Source organism: Ochlerotatus camptorhynchus, unplaced genomic scaffold, assembly GCF_037179485.1.
Source record: "Ochlerotatus camptorhynchus isolate MF236.1 unplaced genomic scaffold, CSIRO-AGI_Acam_v1.1 ptg000432l, whole genome shotgun sequence".
Classification (NCBI taxonomy): domain Eukaryota; kingdom Metazoa; phylum Arthropoda; class Insecta; order Diptera; family Culicidae; genus Ochlerotatus; species Ochlerotatus camptorhynchus.
Window position 1 is genome coordinate 372,235 of NW_027040918.1, and position 27,538 is coordinate 399,772.

At 38.4% G+C, this 27,538-nt stretch overlaps 1 protein-coding gene across 1 annotated transcript in view; it reads right to left on the reverse strand.

Moving 5' to 3' along the window:
- Positions 1–27,538, reverse strand: part of LOC135711351 (chitin synthase chs-2-like) — an 86,848-nt gene that overhangs the window by 34,916 nt on the left and 24,394 nt on the right. Inside the window, exon 4 of the mRNA XM_065234149.1 lies at positions 27,327–27,517. Coding sequence (XP_065090221.1) covers positions 27,327–27,517 — 191 coding nt within the window. The remainder of the gene's footprint in view (positions 1–27,326; positions 27,518–27,538) is intronic.

A 27,538-nucleotide genomic window follows, 5' to 3' on the forward strand; every position in this document is an offset into this window, starting at 1 on the left:
AATCGGTGAAATCGTTTATTTAAAAAAATCAAATTAAATTTCTTTTTCAAGTTCAATTAGTATAAAATTCAGGAAAAAATATTCAGTTAGGCTTCCGCTTTTCCAAATCCGAATTGCCGGGCCTTACGCTTGACCCCTGCCATCAGATTTTGTACAGCCACCTTGTCCACCTTCTTCGCCGCAGAAAGCCAGTTTGCCTTGAACTGCTGCTCGCCCTTAGCAGTTTTTTGGTCTTCTTTAGGTTCCGCTTGACAATAGCCCAGTATTTCTCAATTGGGCGGAGCTCTGGCGTGTTGGGAGGGTTCTTGTCCTTGGGAACCACCTGCACGTTGTTGGCGGCGTACCACTCCATGGCCTTTTTACCGTAATGGCAAGATGCCAAATCCGGCCAAAACAGTACGGAACAACCGTGTTTCTTCAGGAAAGGCAGCAGACGTTTATTCAAACACTCTTTCACGTAAATTTCTTGGTTGACAGTCCCGGAAGCTATGAAAATGCTGCTTTTCAAGCCACAGGTACAGATGGCTTGCCAAACCAGATATTTCTTTGCGAACTTTGACAGTTTCATGTGCTTGAAAACATCTGCTACCTTTCCCCTTCCTTTTGCCGTATAAAACTCCTGTCCCGGAAGCTGCTTGTAGTCGGCTTTGACGTAGGTTTCGTCGTCCATTACCACGCAGTCAAACTTCGTCAGCATCGTCGTGTACAGCCTCCGGGATCGCGCTTTGGCCGTCGTATTTTGTTTATCATCGCGATTTGGAGTCACTACCTTCTTGTAAGTCGATAGTCCGGCTCGTTTTTTGGCTCGATGCACGGTTGTAGACGATACACCCAGCTTATTTGCGGCATCTCGGAGAGAGAGGTTAGGGTTTCGCTTGAAACTACCGGCAACTCTCTTTGTCGACTCAGCGGCTTCCGGTTTTCGATTTCCCCCCGATCCAGACTTCCTGGCTGTCGACAAACGTTCCCCAAACACTTTAATTACATTTGTAACGGTTGATTTGGCAACTTTTAGCGATTTTGCCAACTTTGCGTGCGAGTAGCTCGGATTTTCGCGATGCGCGAGCAAAATTTTGATACGCTGCTCTTCTTGCTTGGACGGCATTTTGACAACAGAAGAGTGAATTCCAAAATCAAAATAGGAGCAACATTCTACACACACACACCTTCAAAATGAGGGGTGTTCAGGTTTTTTAAATGCAAAATTGAAAGAAATACGTCAAGTTGATATTGACCAAATTTTGACCGTATCACCCTTTACGCGATGAAAATCAACCTCCAATGAAATGGAAGATGGGGCGGATTCAATAGCTTCATCCAGGTGACGATGGAGTGGTACGTGTAGTCACACTCAAGACTGCTGTTGAAACGTCCGGTGGAACAGTTGTGTTTCCTGCCGGTTTCCGATACAACCACGAATTAACAGTCGTCAGATTAGATCAACATCCTTCCCTTTCCTTTCCTTCCGAAAGAGGTTTTGTTTCTTTTCAGAAATTAGGAGAATTTCAGGATGGGTGAGGATGTTTACGAGTAGAATCAATCCCATCTCATCGAACTACAACCCTGTATCAGCTGTAGGTCCGCTACAATAGGCTGCAGAAACTGATTATTCCATCGTCATTGTTCCACATGATCAGCAGCTAGCAGATGTGAAGATTTATCGAGACTAGGATATCTCTGACGTCACTCGTATGGTTCTGCGGTGGTGAGTTTGGCGGACAACGGTTACGGTGATAAGAGAGTGGGAGATACTCTCATCCAGGACCTGAAGAAAAACATCGCAAGGGAGCGATGACGGTTGTATGATGACCTGTCTCGCACAGTTAAAATATGGCAATCCAACCACCGAGTGCGATCGGAAACTGCGCGTGCGGGTGGTTTTAATTCGTTTTGTTTGTATTTAGGCTTAAGTGAAAATAAGATGTTCTTTTTTTTATATATCTTTATTAAGGAGACTTTCAGCCGTTGGCTGGCTCGTCTCCGAAGTAATAAATGTTCGCCCAACGCGACCCATACATCACCCTTCAAGTGTTGAGGAGCCAGACGCTGTCGAAGGCGGTCACACCTAACCATACACTTCGGGAGATTTGTTAGAACTTCAAGATAGCTTCGGAAACATCAGATGTTCAGAGAACCTTCGGTCAGTTCAATTAACTTCAAGAAAATTGAAGGGATTTTTACAGAAAGTCCGAGACACTCAAGGATTTTCCAGAAAAGTCTGTAAAGTTTCAGGGAAGTTTAGAGAACTTCATAGATGATTGACATTTTTAGGCACATTGATTATTTCCAGGGATGTTTCGATTACTTGAAAGAAGATCGGATAACATAAGTGCAGTTTCATGAGTTAATTATAGGAACTTTGGGGTGATCCATTTATTATGTCACGCCCCTTCCTCCTTTCGTCACGTTTTCCTATACTAAATGCATTGCTTGTCATTAAATAATTCTTGAAAATTCTGAAAATTTTAGGAGTTTTCCAAAAAATTCGGGAATATTGCGAGCTTTTCAGGAAAGATGTATTGATATCAGGAAAATTGATGGAACGTTAGAGAGGTTCCGAGAACTTCTTGAAAACAAAGGGAGGATCATAACGAACGAACAATATTTTTTGGCATGTCCAGAGAAGGCTTTAGGACAATTGCAGGAACTTCAGGACAGATCAATGAACTTTAAGGCATTTCAATTAGCTTCTGAAAATTTTTCAACAAGTGTGCTGCTAGGGTGCTCACATAGAACTAAACCTCGTTTAGGACACAACACATTTGCAGTAGTTGAAGGAATTAGTCAAAGGTTTTTGTGGCCCCTCGGGATAATTCTTTTTCTACCGCAAACATTGTGATTACTGTTTTTGTTTGCAGAGCCGAAATTGGAATAAATTCATGCCTTCCCACTTTTGATCAACTAAAATTGACCATGTTATTCGTACTGGAAGCTCAGCAACGAACAAAACATTTTACAACTCCACTTTCAATCGTCCGGCGAACAAATTTTTCTAAGCCTCATAACCACAATCAATTTGCGACGCGCTCGGCTTTGATCAATTTTTACCGTAGCGTGAGTGTATAACAGTCTAGAGCATGTACCATGGTTCTAAAATTGCACAATAGGCAAGGCGAGAGTGTGTGTGAAAGCGTTGATGCACGCAAATAAAATTAAAATTAATTTCGCAATTCTCGCAACAACGAACCTGCAGCCGCAAGCTCACAAGAGAACTCATCGAAGCATTAAGGGGAAGCTTGAACCCAAAAAAATTCTAGTTTTTTTGATATTTCTAAAAATATTGGGATTTTGCGGATTTTTAAGTTCAACTTTGTGCCATTAAGCAACTTTTTTTTTGATTTTTGATATCATTTTCCAATACTTTTAGAAATATCAAAACGTATTTTTTTTCCGGAGTGGTAAGCTTCCCTTAATGACGCCAATAAATCCTTTCGCCAACGGCATTAATTTATCGTGAGCCATTTTTTTTTCCAATGCCAAGCTAGTTGGAGATTTTTTTTATCAGTCGTATATCGGTATCATATTCAGCGTGTCCAATCCCAATGAGTCGTTTGATGTTGTGCTGTTACAGTTGGTGGTGGAATTGCACTACCATCCATTCAGCTTGATGATTGGATTGTGGAAGTTGGATGCGCTTTTTTTTCCATTAGAATTTTTCATACTTTTTTTATTTTCCACGCATAGGAGAAGAGGGGGTATAATATTTTTAGATTTTCAGCTTTATCAATCTGTGTCAACCAAATTGTTTCCTTAATCTGTATGAATGTAGATATTTTTAAAAATCTGAAACCTGTTATATGATTTTCAATACATTGCCTAAAAATCTGTACCATTTCAGAAAAAAAATCTGTACATGTGGCAACCCTGGTCACGAGTTCAAATCTAAGCTAGCAATGTTACCATTTTACTTCATTCCTAGTTGTTTCTAAATAAAACAGCATAGAAACCTCTGGCTTGAACATAATGGAAAGCACATCCTCCTCCAAAATGCAGTAAGTTGCTTCCATGTCAACAGCGTCCAGTGTTTTGGCGATATTAGCAATAATGCGAACTACGCCACTGTCGTCCGGCTTTGCTTAACCTTGCGCATCATCAATACGATCACTTCTCGACCCGGGACGGGAATCGACAATCCAGCTTCTCACTGTTTTTAATGTTTTCGTCGAAAATTAGTGCATTGTGTTTGACCGAGTTGACCAATGATGCCAGGATTGCAGAATTATTCTTCCATTTGTATATGTCTTTGATTCGGAGTTTCTACCGCAGTTTATCACCTTGTACATCATTTTTGCTTAACACAATAAAAACAACCTTAACAAACAATCAAGAATATCTATCGCTTAAAGCACGACGTGAACCCAATTTACCAACTTTAATTTCGCAATTATAAACAATAAACAACGCCATTGACGTCAACATTGATTCCGGGATCACTGTCAGTCAGAGTGATGTGATTCCTCTGTCCTTGTTATTCCACGATTCCACCCGTCAAATCGACCAACCAGCAACTGGCTAGGATTTGACAGCAAATTGGCTCGAAATCGCTAACCGATTGTCAAGTCCCGTCCCAGCAGCGTTGCCAGATTGTTCTCAAGCTTATCGGTTTCAAATGTTTAAAAAATCGGTATTTATCGGTATTCACTATTTTTAATTAGTTTTATATTTTTACCTTTTGTAGGCAAGAACGGACTTAGAACGAAGTAGAAAGTCGGAAGAAATTTCCGGGAATATTTGAATTAGTCTCTTAATGATACCGAAAAACTTCCAGAGAAAGAATAAAGAGGATCATGTGGTAGAAGTTTGCAGGACATTCTATGAAATGTCGGAAAAACATCCGAGGAGGATCAAGACAAATATTGAGAAACTTCTGGCGAAAACTTAAGAAACTTTCGGAAAAATCAGATAACACACCCAGAGGAAACCAGAAAAGTTTTGGAAATTAGAAGACAATTCCAGGGGAAGTCATAAGAAGCTCGGAAAAACTTTCCAATGGAAGTCGAAAAAAAAACTACGGAGAATGACTTATGGAGAAACTTTCAGAGGATGAAAGAAATTTCTGCGAGAATCTTGATGAATGTAGGCGTCTTAGTGGAATACTTGTATAATGAAAGAGAGAAGGATTAGTAATTTCCATTTAATTCCACTACCTTATTTGATTATCTTTGACAGATACGCGTATTTCGTCTACAATGTGCAGACTTCTTCAGTGTCTTGTACTAATACTCGACTCGATTAGTACAAGACACTGAAAAAGTCTGCACATTGTAGACGAAATACGCGTATCTGTCAAGGATAAACAAATAAGGTAGTGGAATTAAATGGAAATTACTAATCCTTCTCCCTCTCATTATTCTGCGAGAACTTACTGTAGAAGATGGAAGAAACTTTTTAAGGCGCTCGGAGAAACTTTCTAAGGTAGATTGTAAGAAACTTCTGCAAAAAAACGGAAGCCAGAGAGTGCAAGATACTTCAAGGAGAAGTTGGGAAAAAAATCCTGAAGGAATAGATTTCTGGGCGATGTTCATTCCCTGAAGTTCCTTACATGCTCAAATGATTGAGCATTATTCCTGATACTTATAAAACATCTCTGCAACCTCACAATTTCTCTGAAGTTTTCGGAACATTCCTGAAATGCACTTCAGATTATCCCTTAATTGTTCGCTGGTCAAGTAGTGAGCCAATTTAAAATCTTTAGTTTCCACCGGTTGATTCCACCAAGTCTTGGTGATTGGGAATGTGGAAATATGATGACCTGTTTCCAGTTGTTGAAATACTCAGACAGGACATCCAAGCCTCTCTGTAGTTTGGCAGTAAGAGCTCCAATGACCCTTCCCTTGTCAACAATGGATGTGTCATCTGCAAACAGAGACAACATTCCACCATCTAGGAGAGCCAAAATGTCGAAGGTGAACAAGTTGAAGAGCATGGGCCCAAGTATTCTTCCTTGCGGAACGCTCGCGCCAATGTTGAAGACGTTGCCGTTGAGAGTCTTGGAATGTCCTATATGTGCCCGAGCAGGAACGAATATCTCGATACCTTAAATTGGTATGGATGAGCCTGAAATAAGAGGTAAAATACCAAAAAATAATACCAAAAATATGTTCCCTCAATACCATTCCAAATTCCAAATTATGATAATGCAATACCAAAACAATACCAGCCAGGTATTCTTTTGGTATCCAAATATCAATTTTTGGTATTTGCAAAATATTTCCCATGTAATGTTTTGGAATTAATCTTTGGTATTTTATCTCTTATGTCATGCTGGTCAATATCAAATTTTGGTATCAGATCAGAATTAGGTATTCATTAGTTATTTTCTCCTGATCGGGTGAGGTAATTTTGAATGATCTTTACAACGAAGATTGGAAGACCGTATCGTTGTTGTTTGTACACAAGCCCATCATGCCAGACCATGTCGAACGTTTTTTCAACGTCCAACAATGCCATGGCAGATGTTTTAGATACAGACTTGTTCTGTCTGAGAATATTGCTTACTCGAGTTAGTTGGTGAGTAGTTAACCGACCTTGTCGAAATTCAAACTGCTCCTCGAGTAAAATATTGTTTTATTATTATTATTTAGCTTTATTTAGGAGGCTTTCAGCCTTAGGCTGGTTCGCCTCCAAAAATATTGTTTTGGCAGATGATAGAAGACGCCGGTATGTCGCTTTTTCAGGAAACTTTGATAACCCTGAGAGAAGAGTGATAGGTCTGTAGCTGTAAGGAGAGGAAGGATCCTTCTCAGGCTTACTGATGGGTAGCTAACTTCCAGCACGAGCCAAGCCTAACGCACTGATTGAAAATCAGTACCAGATAATCATTGAATCTAGAATTTTTATGTTTGAACTCTAGATTCAAGATATTGGGCCTTCATGTTTTTGGGAGATTTTATGTAGGCCTACAGTTTGTCAGCTACAATCTTTGAAACTTCGGGAAAGTTTTAGAGAATCTACATGGCTGCATTTTCAGCCTCATGTGGACTAATCATGTTTTGTTCGAGATTATGGGAGCCGTCTCAACAGGAGTTGTCAGATGAACCACTCAATCATACACAGTTCGAAAAAGTAATGAAGTAATGAAATTGGGTTGTTAGCGGAATGCTTAAATAAAACAGCAAAAAAGGTAATCTTCCATTTAATTCCACTTAATTAATTTTGGTCTTCATGACAGATACGTATTTCGACTACAATGTACAGTCTAGAAAATCTGATTGCGCAGTTTCTAACCAGTGTTTTTTGTATTGTTTTTAAAAGCAGTAGCAGTTACAACGAGGTTAAAACCTAAACGTTTACCTTTCAGACATTGAGATCCATCCACTGAAGATCCATAATCTGAAGTTGGCGTAGATGAAAAATTTACACTAATTCCGAAACACACTGCTCGGTCACAATGTGATTCTCAATTGTCGTTACGTGGAATCCGGAGCGTTTCAGTAATCAGTGGTATCCAGTCTTAGTGGTTGAATCAGTATCGCTTTGATCAAATCGAAGATGTATCGAATGACGAGAGGTTTGTTTTAGCCTGACGTTATTTTGTAAATATCCACCAAGTGACTATCGTACTCTTTCTTCCAAATTGATACTGATGCTGATGGTCCCACTATTAACCAACCAGGCGAAACCAACAATTGTCGACATGCCGCTTTTTATGAGCATGTTCATCGTTACGTACGTACAAATTAAACTGCGTCTGCGTTCCGAACATTTGATGGAATTGTCAATCTTCTGGACGACAACCTAGATTGCTACGAAAAGAGTGCGCGCGTTCAAATCTAGTAACGGTAATTGGTATCAGACGAGAAAATCCATAGCATTGAGGTGCTTTTCGTCGACTACGGTAATCGGGAACGGATCAAACATAACTTGGAAGTACCCCAGCATACCGGGTCATATGTGATGAAGCTGAAAGTATTAGATTACAGGAACGACATCTGGATCGTTGATTTCCGCGTCCAGTGATTACAGCGTTATGTAGGTTCTGAAGAAGCTCACGAAGAACTTGGATCACGAAGGGATTGTAAAATAGGAAGACGGCGGTAATTGACAATGCGGAAATGGTCTCATTGGGTGGTCATGATTTAAATCGGCTGCATCTAAACTGCTAGGTGATGATTTAAATCGGCTGCATATAAATTGTTCTTTACTCGGCTCTTATTTAAATTATGTATGGAGTATATTTATATTAAACATAAAAGCTATTGATGATTATTTTAAATTTGTTTAAAAATTCATGAAAAAAGCACCGAATGACACAGTACTAATAAATTTACCAAATAATAATATATATTATAGTCACACTATACATCATTCGCATATTTGCAGTTTATACTATTGGATGTATAATCCATTTTTACACTAAGTTCATATTCTCTCTTTATACCAAGCTATGCGTCGGTCAGGAGAGTTGCGATTTAGCGTAGCTTTTATACTATTTAGATTTGAATATTTTTTGAGTGCAGACTAGCAACAGAGCCGATGTTATAATAAGAGTCCCGCCAAGAGAAAATGTTGCAATTTTCCTGAAATTAATGGGGCTGTTTTGAAGTTTACAAAATTTTCATGAACCTCTTAGAACTTTGCTGCTGTTTTTGGAAATTCCCTGAGTTTCTTGGAACTCCTTTAAAGGTTCAGATATTTTCATGAATTGATGTGTTCTGATGTTCTTAGAGCTTGCCTAAAGTTATCTCAATTCTCCTGAAACAAATGGAAGTGTCATGAATACAATTAAATTTCTATGAAGTTCTTTGGACTTGTGATAAAGAATTTCTGAAAACATGACGCTGCAAAGTCTCTAGGCCAATCGGGTGAGATCTTTCCATTTTGTCTATTTATATTTCATTTTTGTCACTGATTTATCAAATGCTTTATATTGACGAAAAGAGTTTCCAAATCATTCACCCTCCCACTAACACAACTCTTTCTTTCCTGTGACACCTATGAAGGTAGTATGGGTTCCCTGCACCTTCTTAAGTAGATGTTGGATTAACTTTCCCTCCCTTCCCCTGCGATTGTAAGGATGTGGCCAGGTGTATAATGCGATGCTTGTTTTGTAGATTTTATTTTTGTGTGGGGAAAATCACTAATCCCTAGTGATAGTTTCTGCGTCAACACTCGATATTTTTTGCAAAACGTATTAGTTAACCATTATAGAGCCACCCACGATTTGTACAATCGCATATGCTATGCTATGAAGTTCTTTGGACTTGTGAAGTTTCCAAAATATTTCAGATGTATCCGTAAGTTCACTGGAGTTCTCTGGACTTTGCTGAATTCTTCGGGCTCTCGAATTTTAACAGCAGTTAATGAAACTGTCTTTAATTTATCGGAACTTATCACCCTTTAATATTTTTAAACTTACCCAAAATTCTGAACTATTTTCAGAACTTCTGAAAAGATTCTGCAGTTTTCCTGAAGCTAATGGAATCGCAATAAATCTCTGGAAGCATTTTTGAAGTTCCAGGGAAGTTGAAAAAACTGACGGGAGAAGACGAAGTAGAAGGCGACCTGCGGACCCTTTGTAGACTACGAGGCTGACGACGTGTGGCCATGGATCGAGTAGAGTGCACACGACTTCTTCGGACAGCAAAGGACAAGGTAAGGGAGAAGACGAAATAACCTTTCTAGGAAAGGCAGAAGAAGCTTCCAAGGGAAGTTGAAATAGATTTCCGGATGGAATTGTGAAATAACTTGGTATTAAAACTCAAAAAATCGGTATTCTGAGAAACCTTATCTGTGCATCGGTATCAAGTTTGAAAATCGGTATAAATACCGATAAATTGGTATATCTGGCAACGCTGCGTCCCAGTTCCCGACAGGATTTCTGTCAACCGATGGCTGGCTGTCATACTAGCTGTCATAATTATTTCCGCAAGTCATCTATTGTAAGAATCCATTTCGTGAAAGGTAGAGTAAGTAAATTGAAGTTCTGGAACATTAAAGTATTGTAGTGCTATGGCTATGGCACAAAGTAGTGCTATTGAGACGTTGTTTTATTGTAGTGCAGTTAAGGAGACCAACTGTAGGACACATTTATACTTTCATGTATTTTGTTAAATTAATCCCAAAATGAATGTACAGCTTTGAGCTTTTCTAACCTCCAAAACCAAACCGACGTGCTATTAACCTTTCAGTTTAATAATCATCCACCACAAAACGGGCAAAAATTAGCCAAACTGCGACAAAATTGAGTATCTCGGCTACGTAATGGTTTCAGCCAGATTTCAGTTGGTTTCTTGAAGGAAATGCTTCATCGATTGGTGATGGTCCCATTGACCTTATACTTTTCCCTGTCGAGATATAGAGCCAGTATCAACCTGAGTCCACTATAAAGTAGAATTATGACAAACAAGAATCTGATTTGAACACTTAATTTTATATGCCGAATCTCAGTAATTTTTATCGCGATATTCACAGCTGAGCTCTCAGCATACGTATTGTACTGAAATCTCAGCAAAAAGTGACGATTGGTTGCTGAGTTTCGGTAAATATTTCGCTAAATCTCAGCAAGCAATCGTCATTTTTTCCGACATCACATCAGATTAGGTTACCACTCGGATGATTAGTTGAGTTTCCAGGACCACATTGGTGACACCCGGAAGTGTTCCGGGTTCCTCCGGGCAGTGGCTATAATCTGCTTTGCATTAAATCGCATCCTGCTGCATAAAAACCACAAGAGAATTGACTGTCAGATTGATTGTAAGAAGGGTCAGATCTCACCATAGGTGGATAAATTTAGTTTTGTTTTAATCAATTCTAGAATTCAAGACACGTTATCGCAAACCAACATAACTATCAGATAGGGGAAGCCTTCCCGTACCCGATGTTGATGTTGATTTGCGTATGCAAGCCTTGACTTTCTAGAAATCGTCGAGAGAATTCATTGTTTACAAAAGCTGTTTCGCCCTTATTCCAGCTCTTTCTAAAATTGTTTAAAGGGTTGATATAGGCAATATCTGATAACAATTCGTCCTGATATAACATTGCATTTAATAACATTTCCATACTGTGTTTCCCAACTCGCCCAGTCTTCCCCTTTTCAGCGATGGTGCTGAATCATTGATGCGTGCCTGACGATCGTATGAGCTTTTCCCGGTTGGTTGTAATCATGGTTGACGGGGTGTGATGTTTGGGTTGGATAGGACAGGCAATTCCTGCTATTACTGGCACCGGGTTCGTGGGAAATATTTAAGGATGTTTGATTTTTTTTTTTTTAATATCGTTGCTTTGATGCAGGATTCTGCCCAATAATTAAAATAGTTGCATCAATCTTTACATATGAACCTTTTTTTTGGAAAACTAGTAACGCTCTATAAATATACTCATACAAATGGAAATTATGAATCATAGCTGATCAGCTAAGCAACTGGTGTAAATCTTTAAGATTTGTTATAAATTGCATATTGATTCAACTTAAGCCTGGTGAGCAATTCTCTACGAATTCGCAAATCGGTTTATTTTGTATTTTTTTGATTTGGTTTAAATTTTGCAGAAACGTTCCTTATGACTATGCCATTTTGCATCTTCATATCACCAATTTGAATTCAGCTTTTTTTTTGAAAAGGGCCTATAGGAAAATATCAAACTTATCTTCAGAAAATTTTTACTCGAAAACTGTTCCGAAAACATTTTTTTCCGGAAGATCAGAAAATTTTGCAATGAAAATGTTCTTGATGGCTCATCGATATGATCTTAATTATCCAGAATGTGTACGTTTTAAAACAATTTATTTTCTTGCAAATACATGTTTTGCTCGTAAACGTTCCAAGTAACATTACAAGTTTTATCGAGGTTTTTAAGTATTCTACAAGTCTAAATCATGGTCAGCAGAACCCTCATAAAACCAAAATTTTTACTTGGGATATGCAAAGAACTTATAATTGCGATTTTTCGAGAATGATTTCATTTATATGTACATTGTTAGAATAGTTGTAATAGAATCCTTACTTTAATTCTTAGTAATATCAACAATTCTCTATTCATTATTACAGTTTTAAAAGCGTCTAGAAGCCAATTGTCTCTCCAAAAATGGAATAAATGAGTGGTATTTTTGAGTTCCTTTAATAGTTATAGTCCTTGAGTATTTTTCGTTGAGCTCGTGCTTATGAGTTTCATATTCTTCAGTAGTTGCATAACAGCTTTGAGTCAGCTGACCTCGTTTCAATTTTGAGCCCAATGGAACATTTTTTTAGCCCGTTGAACCTTTTTCATGCGATGTTGCGAAGAAATGCCATTCAACTTCTATTCCACATTTATTCTTAAATTGGCAAAGACTAGAAAGTAACACGAGCTAAACGAACAATACTCAAGGACTTTAACCATTTAAGGAACTCAAAAATACCACTCACTTATTTTTATTTCTGAAAGGCAAATAGAAGTCAGACACTTTTCAAACTGTTATAATGAAAAGAAAATTGTTGATATTACTTAGAATTAAAGTATGGATTTCTTTTACAACTATATCAATCAAACAATGTTAAAAATAAATGAAATCATTCTCGAAAAATTGCAATTATAAGTTCTTTGCATATGCTAACGGTCATGTGAAGACATTCTCAGGTATTTTTGACACACAGATCTTTTATCTAGCATCTAGCATCTAATACGACAAACACATCAAGAAACGGTTCTGTGTTCAAGCTATTAACGAAAGAGAAAGTCGACGAAGAGAATCGATCAATGTTACTTAGGACCTAATGCAATGTTCAGCTTGAATTGCTCTGTTGAGATAGTTGTTCAAGATGATATGTAGTGTTTTGAAAATCTCAAAAACTGAGTATAAGTTTATTCACCTACGAGTTTTGCTTTCAGAAATTCAACATTGCAATAATCACCTATGAGATGTAAGGTTTATATTTTCGCATTATTTGTTGTTCGTATTGCTATTTTTGCCTTCTTGCTTCCCATAAAAGTCACGAATAGGCTAAAAATGTTCAAGCAACTATAACAATGAAACCATTTATTTATTCAATCTCCTGAATATCATCGTATCTTGGTTATTTAATTTCAAAACATGTTAATCATTGAATAGTTGAGTAATTCCTAAAATTATTCAAGTGATCGTAGTAATTTTGGTAATCAAGAGTAATATAAGTTGTTTTACAGTAATAAAGTAATTTTAATTAATTTAATAGTAATCAGAGTAATTTTCGGTAATCTGGCTGGCACTTATCGGTCATTAACGCTGGTAATAGTAAATTTCAATGTAAAAATACTGATTATGTAATACAAAAAATATTGATAAGGTAAACTAAAACAGTCATCTAAACATTGGTAAGGTAAACTTAAACAGTCAGTCTAAAACTAGTCATTAGAAACATTAATTTATTTCATTTGCAAAGAAGTAAAAATGATGTCATTTAAATAAGCTCGTGTGAATCATCAAATTTTCGGGGTCATCAGTTCAGTTTTTGTCGTATCGTGTTAACACGTTGCATCTAGAGCAATGTTGTAAATTTTCGCATCAATGAAAACTCAGTACCAGTATTTGAGAGATGCAACTCACAATCTTCATTTTCCAACCAGGCTCTCACTACGAATAGGACAGAGGCAATAACAAAAATATTCCGACTCAACTCAACGCAAGAACAGACAAATGCTGAGAATGTGTTCATCTAACCAGACTTTCTCTCTCTCAGTCATTGAGCTTAGTCGTTCTGATTCACCATGAATCTAACTCGAGGTCTGAGTCAGAGTGTGTTGATACAAATTGAGTCAGAGTGAGTCTACCTGTTCGTAGAAGCAGTTATACCTGGGTACGTTGATAAAGGGGCAATGGGAATAAAACATATTAGTAAGCGTGCAAAGGGGCAACTGTTTAACCTGAAAAAAGATTAAGTGTCACGTCGGGGTCGCCACATTTTTGCAATAAACGCACAATGCATGGATGAGAATGAGAATGTTCAAACAATTATTTTTAAAACTGAAAAAGAAATATAAAATAATCTATTGTGAGGGGGAAAGGGTGATTTTTCGTTATTTCCCAAGTAACCATAGGCCCGTTATTTCGCCTTTTTGGCTATATACAGCTGAACAACGGCTATAACAGTGTTTGCAAGCTCTGATGAGGCCCGTATATAGTCAAAAAGGCAAAATATTGTGCCTATGGTTACTTGGGTTATTATTACATAGGAAGCGGGAAATAAAGGGCCAGATGGGAAAAGAGTGCCACCGAAATGAAAACTATGTTAAACAAACTTTCGGAGATTGAAATTCCAAAATTATGCCGGATGCTCGCTTTTTTTTTAAACTTGTTTATTAATCTAGGAGTGGCATTCTTGCTCTATGTAAGGTTGAATTTCAAGAAGCGGACTTTAAACAAACCAGTTAAATAAAGTATGCAAGTATTGTTTGATCTTGATGTTCGAATTAATCAATTATAACGGTGCCTCAGTACAAAAATTGGAGAAAAACATGTTTGGGAATTTCAACATTCATATTTTATGGTGTTCAATTATTATAAAAAATTTCTATTTTCGGAAAACCAACACAACAAAACATAAAAAAGCAGACAGTTTTTTTTTTTTCGTACGAAATGCAAAATCCAACCATTTGATTATTCGACGCAAAATAACCATAACGAAATAAAATATAAATAAATGATACACGAGGTCGTTGATTTCTCAATATTTTTAATACTTTGTCATCCTTTTTTTCATAACTGTGATGCATAGACATTTTCTTTAACAAACAATACCACATTCAAGTTAATGGCATCAATCTGGTTATTGTAGTCTCACGATGAAATGCTATCAGAATTGTCTTTATATCTTCCACCAAAAATATGCTATAAGCTAACCAAAAACACATCCCATAGTGATCAATTTCACCCCGGTGATCAATTTTCCCCCAGACTACTACTGTTATCTATGCCGGCGCCGGTGGTGTAGTGGTAAGCGTGACAGCTTTCTAACACCCTAAAGGGTCTGAGTTCAATCCCAGTCGAGGTCGGTGGGATTTTTCTGAGGCATAAAAATCTCTGGTCACGTCTTCCTTCGGAAGGGAAGTAAAGCCGTTGGTCCCGGCTCATGTATATGTTGAATGGGTGCGATATCCTACGCAGGTGTGGAAGCTGCCTTCCTGCACATTCGGTTGCCGTCAATAGATGTCCGTCGGTGATTGGCATTAGATTGCGGAACGAAGACCGACGTTAAATAAAGGAAAAAAAAAAAGAAAGTTCTCTCCCGTGGAGATTATTGTCGGTTTCAAATCGCGACTTCACTCATCAATCAGTAACATTGATCTAGAGCAAGACGGTTTTATGACAGGTGGGCAGAAACTCACGGTCTCCCAGTGTTGGTGAGTTCTTTGCCGTTAATGTTCACGAAAAGTTCACTATTTTGCTATACAGAAATTCAAACAAAAATTTTTATCTGCGGATTTGAACAGTTTTTGACCTGTTTCATACTACCGGAAGGTGTATGTTGGTCACAAATGCCGTGCCAAACTGATTTTCTACTCAATTAATCAATCTTTGATGTGAAATTCGCTAATAAACACGAGGCGCATTTCTTATAGCAAACATGCCATAACAAAATGGGCATGGTTCATTTTAGTAAACAAACTAACACTTCTTCCGACTGTGGCACCTATGTATTAGGCGCCGAGGATCTAGAGTTTAAGTCTTTTTGTGAATCCAAAAAATATTAATAATATAATAACTCTTGAATAAAAAAATGCATTACGCCCGGCATTGCCTCACTGTGCATTGATAGCAGCGAACATGTGAGCAATGTTTCATTCAAATCGGAAGGGGTCGAGACAAACCTGACATTTGTTTAGCGTTTGGGGCTGGAAATTCTCAATGACGTTTCAATGCGTTAGGACGGAATGAAAACTCATAGGATGAATTCGATCTAGAACCTAGGGGCAAGACAGCTCCTAATCATGAACAATTTCTGAGTTGCTTTTTGATGCACATCGAGTAACTCACATTGCTCAGTGCTTTCTCACTGCTATCAATCAAAACAACAATAAAAAAACATGTTTACAGAACTCAATAATTCAGCGAAACTCGGAGACACGTAAATTGATAGGTTTTATTATCCTGCATCATCTCTGCTTAATAACCTTCGTTCAACCCTTATCAACTGTGAACGTGAACGGAACCTATTTTGCTGCCTAGCTACCTTACACTTACCAAGGGCGAATGCTTGTCCGGCTTGATATGGTGGAAAAATTCGATCTGCCTGACCAAATATTCAAAATCCGGCAGATTACATACCCCGCACGTACCACAATACTTGGCGAAGCAATCCCGTTTTCATGGCTTGGCAAACTGCCACTGGATGAAACTGCGAACCGAGCTCTGAATTACCACTGTGCCGTTCTACTGACGGTGGACATCCATCCTTCTTGTTTTGCTTCTGTTGTGCCTTCCGGGTGATCTGATACACCACCGTGATTTTGCTACGGCCGTCGACGGCAGTCTCCTTTAAAGTAGAACATCACTACACACGTGTGTTCTTAGGTTTCTCGTTGACTAAGTCCATAGCGGCCCAGGTCTAGAATTTGTTGTTCGTCTCCATCTGTTTTATGAACAGCGCTGACGATATCAAGTGATTGGTAGCGATTTGTGTACCTGATCAGGTCTCATGACGATCCTGTACTTGGTTTTTAAATGGCCGTGGGAATGCAAAGAGAAAGTCGACGCTGAAAGTGAATTATTTTTATCTATTTCCGTTCGTTATTTTTACGCGAAGTTTCTTGTATACACACGTTTCTAAAAGTAGCTTCGATGTAATCTTTTATTTTGCTTATCCGAGTGTTTCGTTTTTCCTAATATTGTTTCCGCTTCGGTGTCCGCGATCGGTACGATCCATGCGCTTTCCCACAGGTTATGGGCCTAGTCAGGAGAACGCGCAAAAGTGACGAATTCTCTTGGGAAAATTGTGAGAAACGCGCGACTCATTCGGTGCGATAATTTCTTTTGTTTGGTTTGGTTCGCTGGTTAGCACGCGGTCTCTGCAAGATGGCGGAAAGTGCAAAGATTTCCTTCTCAAAGCTAAATGCGAGCAATTGGGGCTCCTGGAAGCAGCGGATGGAGTGGCTGCTGGAGCGCGAAGGCTTGTGGGATGATATTAGTGAAGTTAAACCCGAGCCCGTCATCGAAGAGTGGAAGATTCGTGCCCGTGCAAACATAGGGCTGCTCCTTGACGAAAGCCAGTTTAAGCTGGTGAAGAACACTGACTGCGCGACAGAAATGTGGCGTGCTCTTCATAACCATCACGAAAAGGCGACTATGTCGACCATAGTGTACTTTCTCGGTCAGTTGTGTAGTGCGAATATGTCGGAGAGTGATGACATGGAAGTGCATCTGACGAAGATGGAAGAGCTTTTCGATAAGCTAGTAGCAGCCGGACAGAATATAGAAGAACCTTTGCAGATCGCGATGATTTTTCGCAGTGTTCCACCGTCGTACCACAGCCAGAGCTGGTAAATATCACGGCCGTCATGTGAGAATGAGAAAACAGTTCCTCTCACTATCACGAGACGAAACTACCTATCATTAGCTTTCTTGTCATTTTCCAACAACTCGGGAGCAACTTGACAACTTCAGTATATTGCCATTGTACTCCGAAAATTTGGTGCTGGTGGTTCTGTCAAACTCACAAATTTCAGAAGTGTTATCTGAATAGGGCGAATTCGGAAATGATGTACTGCAAATAAAATTAAAGTTTAAAATGCATCTTATTATCGCACGCCCGCCAAACCGGACACGCGACGTCCAACGACAAAACTAGTATTAACGACATAGAAACTCCAGTGATCCAAGCGACTGATATCGGTTTGATTCTCAGTAGTATGTACAGTACATAATCAGTTTATGAAACTTTTTTTTTTATTTCGTGTGTCGTATGCAGTGTTGGGAAAATATCAAAAATCAAATCTCACCATCGCCCAAGATCACGCTTGATTTTCGTAGACAAAAATCAACAAGCCAACTACTGCGGTTGATATTGCAAGCTGTGGTATCGCAGCTCGGAATATCAAGCTAACAAAACTCAACAACTGCAAATCTCACCAAACTGTGGTGAGATTGAGTTTAATGATTTTTGCTTTACACCCGAATGCAACCGAAACTTCCATAACGGCTTGCAGCAGTCCCTTCGCGTCTGCCATCGGTGAAGATTAAAAAGAGATAGCAAACTATGCTTTCTCTTTCTAAAAAAACGATGTACAATGTAATGATTTTTGCACATTGTGAATAGTCTCGCAATATCAAAGGAGCTTGTAAAATCAATATCAAGCATGATATTTTGTTCCAATAGCACGCGTGATATTGCGAGCGCATGAGAGCGGCACAATATCAATTGATTTCTGATTTTGCCAACACTGGTCGTATGTATTTGAGCAGTACAAAACCAGAAGCACATGAGTTGTAAAACAAAAAAGAATGATTGTCATCGTCAAATTGTTTCGCTTCCTATGTCTCACGGCATAAATTTCTGCTCACAACACTTTTTTTTTGACGTTCTCGTATTCACCATGTGTGATTAAATCGATTGCCAAGTTTCTATTAAAAATGCGAATAAAAACAATTTTGTAACTTTCTTGTGGATAGAATTCTTAATGCCTCCATAGTTGTTGGCATGTTCCCCAAGCCAGCGTTTTAAATAAAAATCTATGCACATTATCTGAACTCCGAGAAATGCTCTGATAATTTTACAGATCTGTAGAAAATATCATATGGCATTAGGAAAGTTCTTAGCACTTCAGGGCAGAAACTTGAGGGGTTCCAAAAAATTTAGGAAATTCCAACGAATTTCAAGAAAATCTCAACGCATTTCAAGAAAATACCAACGGGTTTTAAGGAAATTCGATCGAATTTCAAGGAAATTCCAATGAATTTCAAAGTAATTCCAACGAATTTTAAGGAAATTTCGACGAATTTCAAGGAAAATCCTTTCAAGGAATGAGAAAAATTAAAAAAAAAAAAGTCCAACGAATTTCAAAAAAATTCAAACGAATTTCAAAGAACTTCCAATGAATTTAAAGGTAATTGCAATGAATCCAATGAAGTTCTAACGTATTCAACCCAATCCACACAATTTCAAAGAAATGGCAACAATTGCAAAGGCATTTCAAGAATTTCACGAAAATTCATACGAATTTCAAGAAAGCTTCATTGAATTTCAAGGAAATTCCTCAAACTTTATAGAAAATAACTAAGAATTTCAACAAAATTCAATCGAATTTTATGGAAGTTCCATCAATTTGCAAATAAATTTCAACGAACTTCAAGGAAATCCTTAAGAATTTTAAGGAAATTTCATGGATTTTTAAGCAACCTCCAACGAGTTATAGAAAAAATACGAACAATTTCAAAGGAAATTATTTTGAAATTCAAGGAAATTCTAACGAATTTCAAGGAGATTCCTATGAATTTCAAGAACATTCTAACGAATTTCAAGGAATTTAATTTCAATTTCAAGGAAATTCCAGCAGTTTAATGGAAATTCCAACAAACTTCAACTTCATGGAATTTTTTACGAATTTAAAGGAAATTAAAAAAAACTCCAACGAATTCAACGAAATTCCAACGAATTTATTGAAATTAATTCAATCTCATGAAAATTCATACGACTTTCAAGAAAATTCCATCGAATTTCAAATATATTCCACAAAATGTTATGCAAATTCCTACGAATTTAGGGAAAATTCTATCAAATTTTAAGGAACTTCAAAGAAATGTTAACGATCTACAAGGAAATTCCAAATAACTTCTAGGAAATTCCTAAGAATTTCACGAAAGTCCGAAGAATTTTAAGGAAATTTCTATGAATCTTTCAAATTTAGAAAAAAAAAAACCCAATGAATTCAATGAAATTCTAACATATTCAACCAAATTCCAACAATTTCAAGGGCATCCCAACAAAAATTTTAAGAAAATTCATACGAATTTCTAGAAAACTCCATTGAATTTCAAGGAAATTCCTCAAACTTTAAAGAAAATAACTAAGAATTTCATCAAAATTCAATAGAATTTTATGGAAGTTCCATCAATTTTCAAAGAAATTTCAACGAACCTCAAGGAAATTCTTAAGAATTTTAAGGAAATTTCATGGATTTTCAAGCAATTTGTAACGAGTTATAGAAAAAATTCGAACAATTTCAAAGGAAATTCTTTTGAAATTCAATGAAATTCCAACGAATTTCAAGGAGATTCTAATGAATTTCAATAACATTCTTACGAATTTCAAGGAATTTCCTGCAGTTTAATGGAAATTCCAACAAATTTTAACTTCATGGAAATTTTTATGAATTTAAAGGAAATAAAAAAAACTCCAACGAATTCAACGAAATTCCAACGAATTTAATGAAATTCTAACAATTTAAAGGAAATTACATCAATCTCATGAAAATTCATACGGCTTTCAAGAAAATTCCACCGAATTTCAAATATATTCCACAAAATTTTATGCAAATTGCTACGAATTTCAGGAAAAATCTATCCAAATTTAAGGAATTTCAAAGAAATTTTAACGATCTTCAAGGAAATTCCAAAGAATTTCATGAAAGTCTGAAGAATTGCAAGGAAATTTCTATGAATCTTTCAAATTTAGAAAAAAAAACCCCAGTTAATTCAATGAAATTCTAACATATCCAACCAAATTCCAACAATTTCAAGGGCATCCCAACAAAAATTTCAAGAAAATTCATACGAATTTCAAGAAAATTCATACGAATTTCTAGAAAATTACACCGAATTTTAAGGAAATTCTACAAAATTTATAGAAAATTCTTAAGAATTTCCAGAAATTCAAAGTTCCATCAAATTTAATTGAAATTCCGACGAACTCAAAGGAAATTCATAAGAATTTTAATGCAATGTCATAGAATTTCAAGCAATTTCCAACGAAATTTGTAACAATTAAAACAATTTTCAAGGAAATTCCATCAAATTTTATGGAAATTCCATCGAATTTCAAAGGAATTCCAACGAATTTCAAGGTGATTCCAACGAATTCAAAGGACATTTCTAGGAAACTCCAACGAATTTCAAGGAAATTTTAACGAAAATTACGGATATTCCAACAAATTTTATGAATTTCAATGACATTCCTATGAATTACAATGAAATTCCTATGAATTTCAAAAAAAATCTACGAATTTCAAGTAAATTCCTACGAATTTCAATAAAATTCCTATGTACTTCAAAGAATTTCCAACGAATTTTATGGAAATTTCACGAATTGTAAGGAAGTCCACCAAATTTCAAGGAATTCCAACAATTTCAAGGAAATTTCTACAATTTCAAGGAATTCCAACAATTTCAGCTAAAGTTTTTGGCATGTTCCTCAAGCCAGCGTTTTAAATAACAGTTTATTAACAATCTATGTCCATGAAATCCTGCTTCAAAATAAGTCCTGATTGTTGCAATAAACCATGTTGATCAATGTTGCAGATGCTCATTATGATTCTATTTTCAAGCCGTTCGTAATATGTATTTCCCAACGTTGAAATTTTTGTGGTGATCAATGAGTATTTTCAGTTCAGTTTCAGAAATTTTGCATATCAGAAGAACACATACGGCCTAGGGCAAGCCTTCATCATCGCACAACTATGATCAAAAAATAATCTGAAGCCTGATTATATTCAAGAGCAAAATAAAAAAACAAGACAGCAACGTATTTTTATTGCCATTCGATTATATAAGAAAATGTACCTCCATCAATCGGTTTCAATTCATTTGGATTTATTTCATTTTACCACGAAAATCATAAATTCGCTCTTTTCATATAGCATGCTTGCCTGATATTTGACATCCACACATGGGGAAACAAAAAGTTGATTTCCCATAGAAAAATACTACAATTACGGCGGTGAAGGGCAATCCCTTTGTTTACGTTGTGTGGCGACATCTACTATTTGCAAGTGGGTACGTGAAACTAAGCTTATCTGTCATCTTGCCGGGGACTTGTTTTCCAATCAGCGCTGCCATTTATACAGATTTATCTGTATTATACAGATTTTTTAATTTTAATACAGACCCGATACAGAATACAGATTTATCACAGATTTTTAAATTACAATACAGATTTATACAGATTTTTATAAAATGCTTGAGAAAAAAAAATCTATATCAAAATAAGTTATCAAGCAGTTCTTATTAATATCAATATATGTTATAATTTTGATATTCTTCGCATATCTTTTAGCTCTCATTTTTGTTCTGTTAGCCATAAACTCCATCAAAATGAAATCAATTTGAGTTATCAGGAATAATGAAAACAACATAATTCTTGTTTTCATTTTGTTCGCACCCTCTGCTCGGGAACCTATCAAATTTCCATCGAAAATTAATCATGTTATGGTGTTTTTGACAGCATTCACAACCAGAGGACCAACCGCTTTCGAATGCATATGGAGCTGGTAGTAAACGATTTGAGATTGTATGGGGATTTACAGTATTAATTGAATATTTCCAATATAAGCATGTATGTTAAATACAAGAAAAGTGCCCGAGCACATTAAAATGGTACAAATACAAGTACTCGTAAACATTTTACTTGCATTGAAAATGTATTTCGTAAGAAATTGCGGATTTTCTGATATTCTCCATACTGCAAAAATGATTTTACCAGCACTGGCGAGGCGACATCTCTCGGCTTTTCGGTGTAACTACCACACAAATGATGTAATTAATTGTATTCATCTATATTAAAAATATCAAATAGTAATGAACTCGTGCACTTTTTTGCATTTAAAACTGCTTATCAGGAAGATAATGAATAGAAACTAAAATCTCAATACATTTTCAAACGGCATCATATAACTCTTATAAATAAGTACGGACGATATCACAAATGGCGCAATTATATCCCGTATGGTTAGTACGATAGCTCGAATAGGTGGTTAAGCACTTTTTATGGTTATTTTGTATGCACTGTATTTGTAAAACAACAAAACATGATTAATTAAGAAAAAAATCGTCAATACAGAAAATACAGATTTTTTAATAGAGTGGATACAGATTTTTTATAAAACCACCTGGCAGCTCTGTTTCCAATGATCAAGCACTCATGAGAATAATTATATTGCGGTTTTAACATCTACATGTCTAGCTGATTTAGATTAATTCAAGCAAGTAACCGTAACCGATTTTCTCGGTACAAGTAACTTTAAAAGCAATAAATGAGCTAGTAATAACGATGATCACAACACTGTCACGTTTTGTCATGACGAAAAATTCGATGAGATTTTGAAGAAAATCTCTATCATCGTTTTCTCATCCGATGATAGTGACAGAATTATCTCTGTAAATGTCGCGTGAGATCTTTCATTGAAAATGACATTTGCCAGCCCTGACCACAGCCTGATACTGAGTCTGTAAAGCCGGCTGGACGAAGACTGGACGGTAGCGTTGGTCAACACACGTTTGCTCGATGAGTACCGTCAGCGCAAGCAAAAAGTGGCAAGGGCGATGACATTGGATGCAGTTAGAGACAAACAGGAGAAGCTTTACTTCTACTGCAAGGAAGCAGGCCACTTCAAGGCCGAGTCTAAGAAGTGGTTGGCAAAGAGTAATGCTAGCGGTTCCGGAAAGAAGAAAAGTGGACATTCTAGTGGTGATGTCCACAAGGCCAAGCAAGGCCAAAGGAATTGGCGGTGCGGTTTGTTTTTAGGCTAGCGGTGATGGCTGGGTCATTGACAGTGACACTACGAGCCACATGACAAGTGACTCTAGTTTCTTTTTATCGTTGCAAACAAGTGTCAAATCGATGGTTACTCTCGCGGATGGCAATAATGCCAAGGCCAGTGGTGTCGGTGAAGGGATTGTTTACGGTGAAAATTGGGATTGTTTACGGTGGGAATCGCGTCTAGATTACACTACAGGATGTGCTTTTTGTACCTGGCCTCGACGGTGGACTGATTTCTGTCAGCCGGATGGCAGCGAAAGGATTCAATGTGTTTTTTGGTGCTACGAACTGTGATATTAAGAACTCGGCCGGTGAGACAGTTGTGGTTGGTGACAAAATCGGCTTCGTGTGCAGCTGAAAGTAGCTGGCAAACATTATAAGTATTGCCAACATACCTGACACCGTTGGGTAGGCCATCGTGACCCGGCCGTACTCAAGAGGTTGGAAAGTGAGGAACTGGTAAGTGGTTTTAAACTTTCTAATTGTGGCGTCCGAACGACGTGTGTATACTGTTTGAAGGGAAAGCTAGCCCGTAAGCCTTTCCCGCCTGTGAAGGAACGGAAAACAAAGCGACCCCCGGAACTGATTCACACGGACCTGTGTGGGCCTATGGAAACTACTACTCCATCTGGCAATCGTTTTCTCATGACGTTAATCGACGACTTTAGTCGTTTCACCGTCGTTTTCTTGTTGAGTCACAAAAGCGAGGCTGCAAGCAAGATCAAACAGTATGTAAGGTGGGTTCAGAAATTATTCGTTTCGATGGTGGGGGTGAATACCAAAATCGGGAATTGCGTGATTTTTATGAGCAGGAAGGCATCAAAGCGCAATTCACTACGCCCTACACGCCACAACAAAACGGTGTGGCAGAGCGTAAGAACAGATCCCTTCAGGAGATGGCGATCAGTATGTAAGCGGATGCTGGAATGGATAAGTTGTACTGGGTGGAGTCTGTGCTTACACCGGCATACCTGCAAAACCGGTTGCCATCCAGGGTTGTAGAAAAGACCTCCATCAAGCTGTGAAGTGGCATCAAACCAGATCTGTCCCATCTAAACGTGTTTGGGTGCCAGGCATATGTTCAGATTCCAGAATCAAAGCGCTCCAAGCTCGACCATAAAGCGGTAAAGCTCTTTTGTGTTGGGTATTCCGGGCAACGAGATAGAACTTCCTATTCAGGGTGTTTCCAAGGCGAACGGTGTGCCTGAAGCGACGGAATCCGAGGATGGCAATTCGTCGGACGGTTGAAGAGATGCTGAAGACAACGAGTCTGACCTACCTGTGGAGCATGAGTTGCGACGGGAAGAGCGCCGAACCAGAGGAGTGTTCCCAAGTCACCTGGATGATTTTGTTGTCGGTGTTGCGGTTGAAGCGGTAGAGGAGCCGAAGGACTACCGTTAAGCAATGCGTGTTGAGGAGTGGAAACAAGCGATGGATGCGGAGATGCAGTCGCATGATCAGAACGCCATTTGGAAGCTGACAAAATTGCCAGATGGGTCGCAATGAATTTACAAGATAAAGTGAAACGAGCAAGAAATAACGTCAAGTACAAGGCAAGACTTGTGGCGCAGGGTTTCAGCCAACGGTGGGGAGTGGACTACCTTGAAGTTTTCGCTCCGGTCACACGACATGAAACACTGCGGGCAATGTTGGCGGTTGCATCGAAGAACAAAATGCACCTTAGTGACTTCGATGTGTGGACCGCTTATCTTCACGGAACAGTGGATGAAGATATTTACATGCGTCAAGCTACAGGCTACGTCGTCGCGGGATAGAAGAAGTACGTGTGTAAGCTGAACAAAAGCATATACGGTCTCAAGCAGTCCGCACGCTGCTGGAACCATTCACTTCATGCAGTTCTGAACAAGCTAGGTTTCAGACAGTGTCAATCCGACAGTTGTTTGTACGTATGCGTAGAAGACCAGAACAAGGTGATCTTACTAGTTTATGTGGATGACATGCTAGTTGGATGTCGGAATTCATCGAAGATCATGCAGGTGTAAGAAGCATTGTCGGAGCATCTGGAGATAACGAACCTACCAGCGGTAAAGTATTTCTTGGGTTACGATGTTCGTTGCGACAAGGGCATTTACAGTGTGCAGTTGACCAGCTACATCAAGGCAGTTATCAAGCGATCTGGACTCGAGGATTGCAAGCCTGCGAAGACTCCCATGGAACCCGGCTATACGAAAGCAGATGTTCAAGGTAAGCCATTTGAGGATTCCACCAAATACCGTAGCTTGCTGGGAGCATTACTATACGATGTGTCGGTGAGTGTCTCAATCCTAGGACGACGAGTGAGGGCACCTACAGATATGGATTGGAATGCAGGTAAGCGTGTGGTGAAGTATCTAAAAGGGACCAAGAAGATGCAGCTTGTGTTTGGTCCAGGAGATGGCTGGCAGCTTACTGGCTACTCCGATGCGGACTGGGCCGGCGACCAGGTTTTGTGTTTCTCTTCGGTGGCGGTGCTATCGTCTGGGCAAGTCGCAAGCAGTCCTGCGTTAGCTTGTCTTCAATGGAAGCCGAGTATAACGGTGGCTGCTCTGGCTGATCATTCCGCCGGGAGATGTTTTCTAAATCGGAAACTGTAGCGGCGGATTTTATTGGAGGGGCCACGGTTGGAATATTGCTCACCACGCTATGTTTGATGTGTTGTGTTGGAATCTTCACGCTGTAGATAACTTGCATGGTGCTGACGAGAAGGGTATCGGAGCTAATTATTACCATTTTTATTCGTGCATTATAGGTGAAATTCCAGATGTTTAGAAGAATAGCTGTTTGGAGAGCTTGTTTGATCAGCGATGATCCTTTTGAAGTGACAGCTGGGACTGGCTGCTGAGGAGGAATAACAACTGCTGAAAGCTGGCTGGAACTGTATGTTCTTGCTGGTTGTAAGCAGCTACAGGCACAGGTTCTTCTATAATATTCAAGCTATTCGAAAGCCTTAAGATGCACTTTGGCTTACTTTGTTTACAAACAAAATTGACGTCTAATATGAGAAGCATATTCTTAAAGGGAGTAAACGGAGTAAGCAGAGAAAAAATCGATGAACGTCGATTAAATATTGAGGTACACTGAGTTACTCGCTGCAAAAAAGCAATTCAGAGTAAACCTGTCTCACCCCTTGTCTAGAACTCATCCTTAAAAAACGCTTAATTTTTGTTTCTTTTTTGCGAATCCGTTCATAAATGCTTATTGGGACGGTAGTGAATTAAAAAAAAAATCCCTTCTTGTAATTATAATTAACGTTCACATGATTCGTAGATTTTCTACGCAAGCAACACTCCCCCGATCCAGTTCGATCCAATTGAGAATAGCCAACCGGCAGTTGTAGGCAATTTTTCCCATTACATTCATCCGTTGATGGTCACGACGGCCTGAGCTTCAGAGATATACCGGCATCATTGATGGCAGGCGTATTGAAAAATAAAAGCGTTGATGGACGGTTTGTTTTTTTTTTTCTCACGCACTACATTCCGACGGAAAACGAAGCTTTTTCATCTGCGTGAGAAAAAATTGCAATGTAACAGTAGGGTGGAAAAAAAAGAGGATAATCCTAGGGCACTGATGTAATCACGTTTGGCAGCGGGCCTCGAGCTGTGAGCTATTTGTTATGGGAACACTGCATGGCATTTGATTGGAAGCACAATAAGACGTTGCATTTGAATGGAAATGCGAACTTACCTCGCGAACCACGATCGTGTGGTTACCCCAGCCGGGGCTGAACATGGTGAAAAAATCGGACACCGTCTGACCGGACAGGTACACTCCGGCTCCCATGAACAGCAGTATTTTGAACGGTGATATGAACAGATAGGTGAAGTAACGAGATTCCGTTAGTTTTTCCCGAATTGTGGCCAATGCAGCGAATGGTCCTGGAAATTCGAGTGACACAT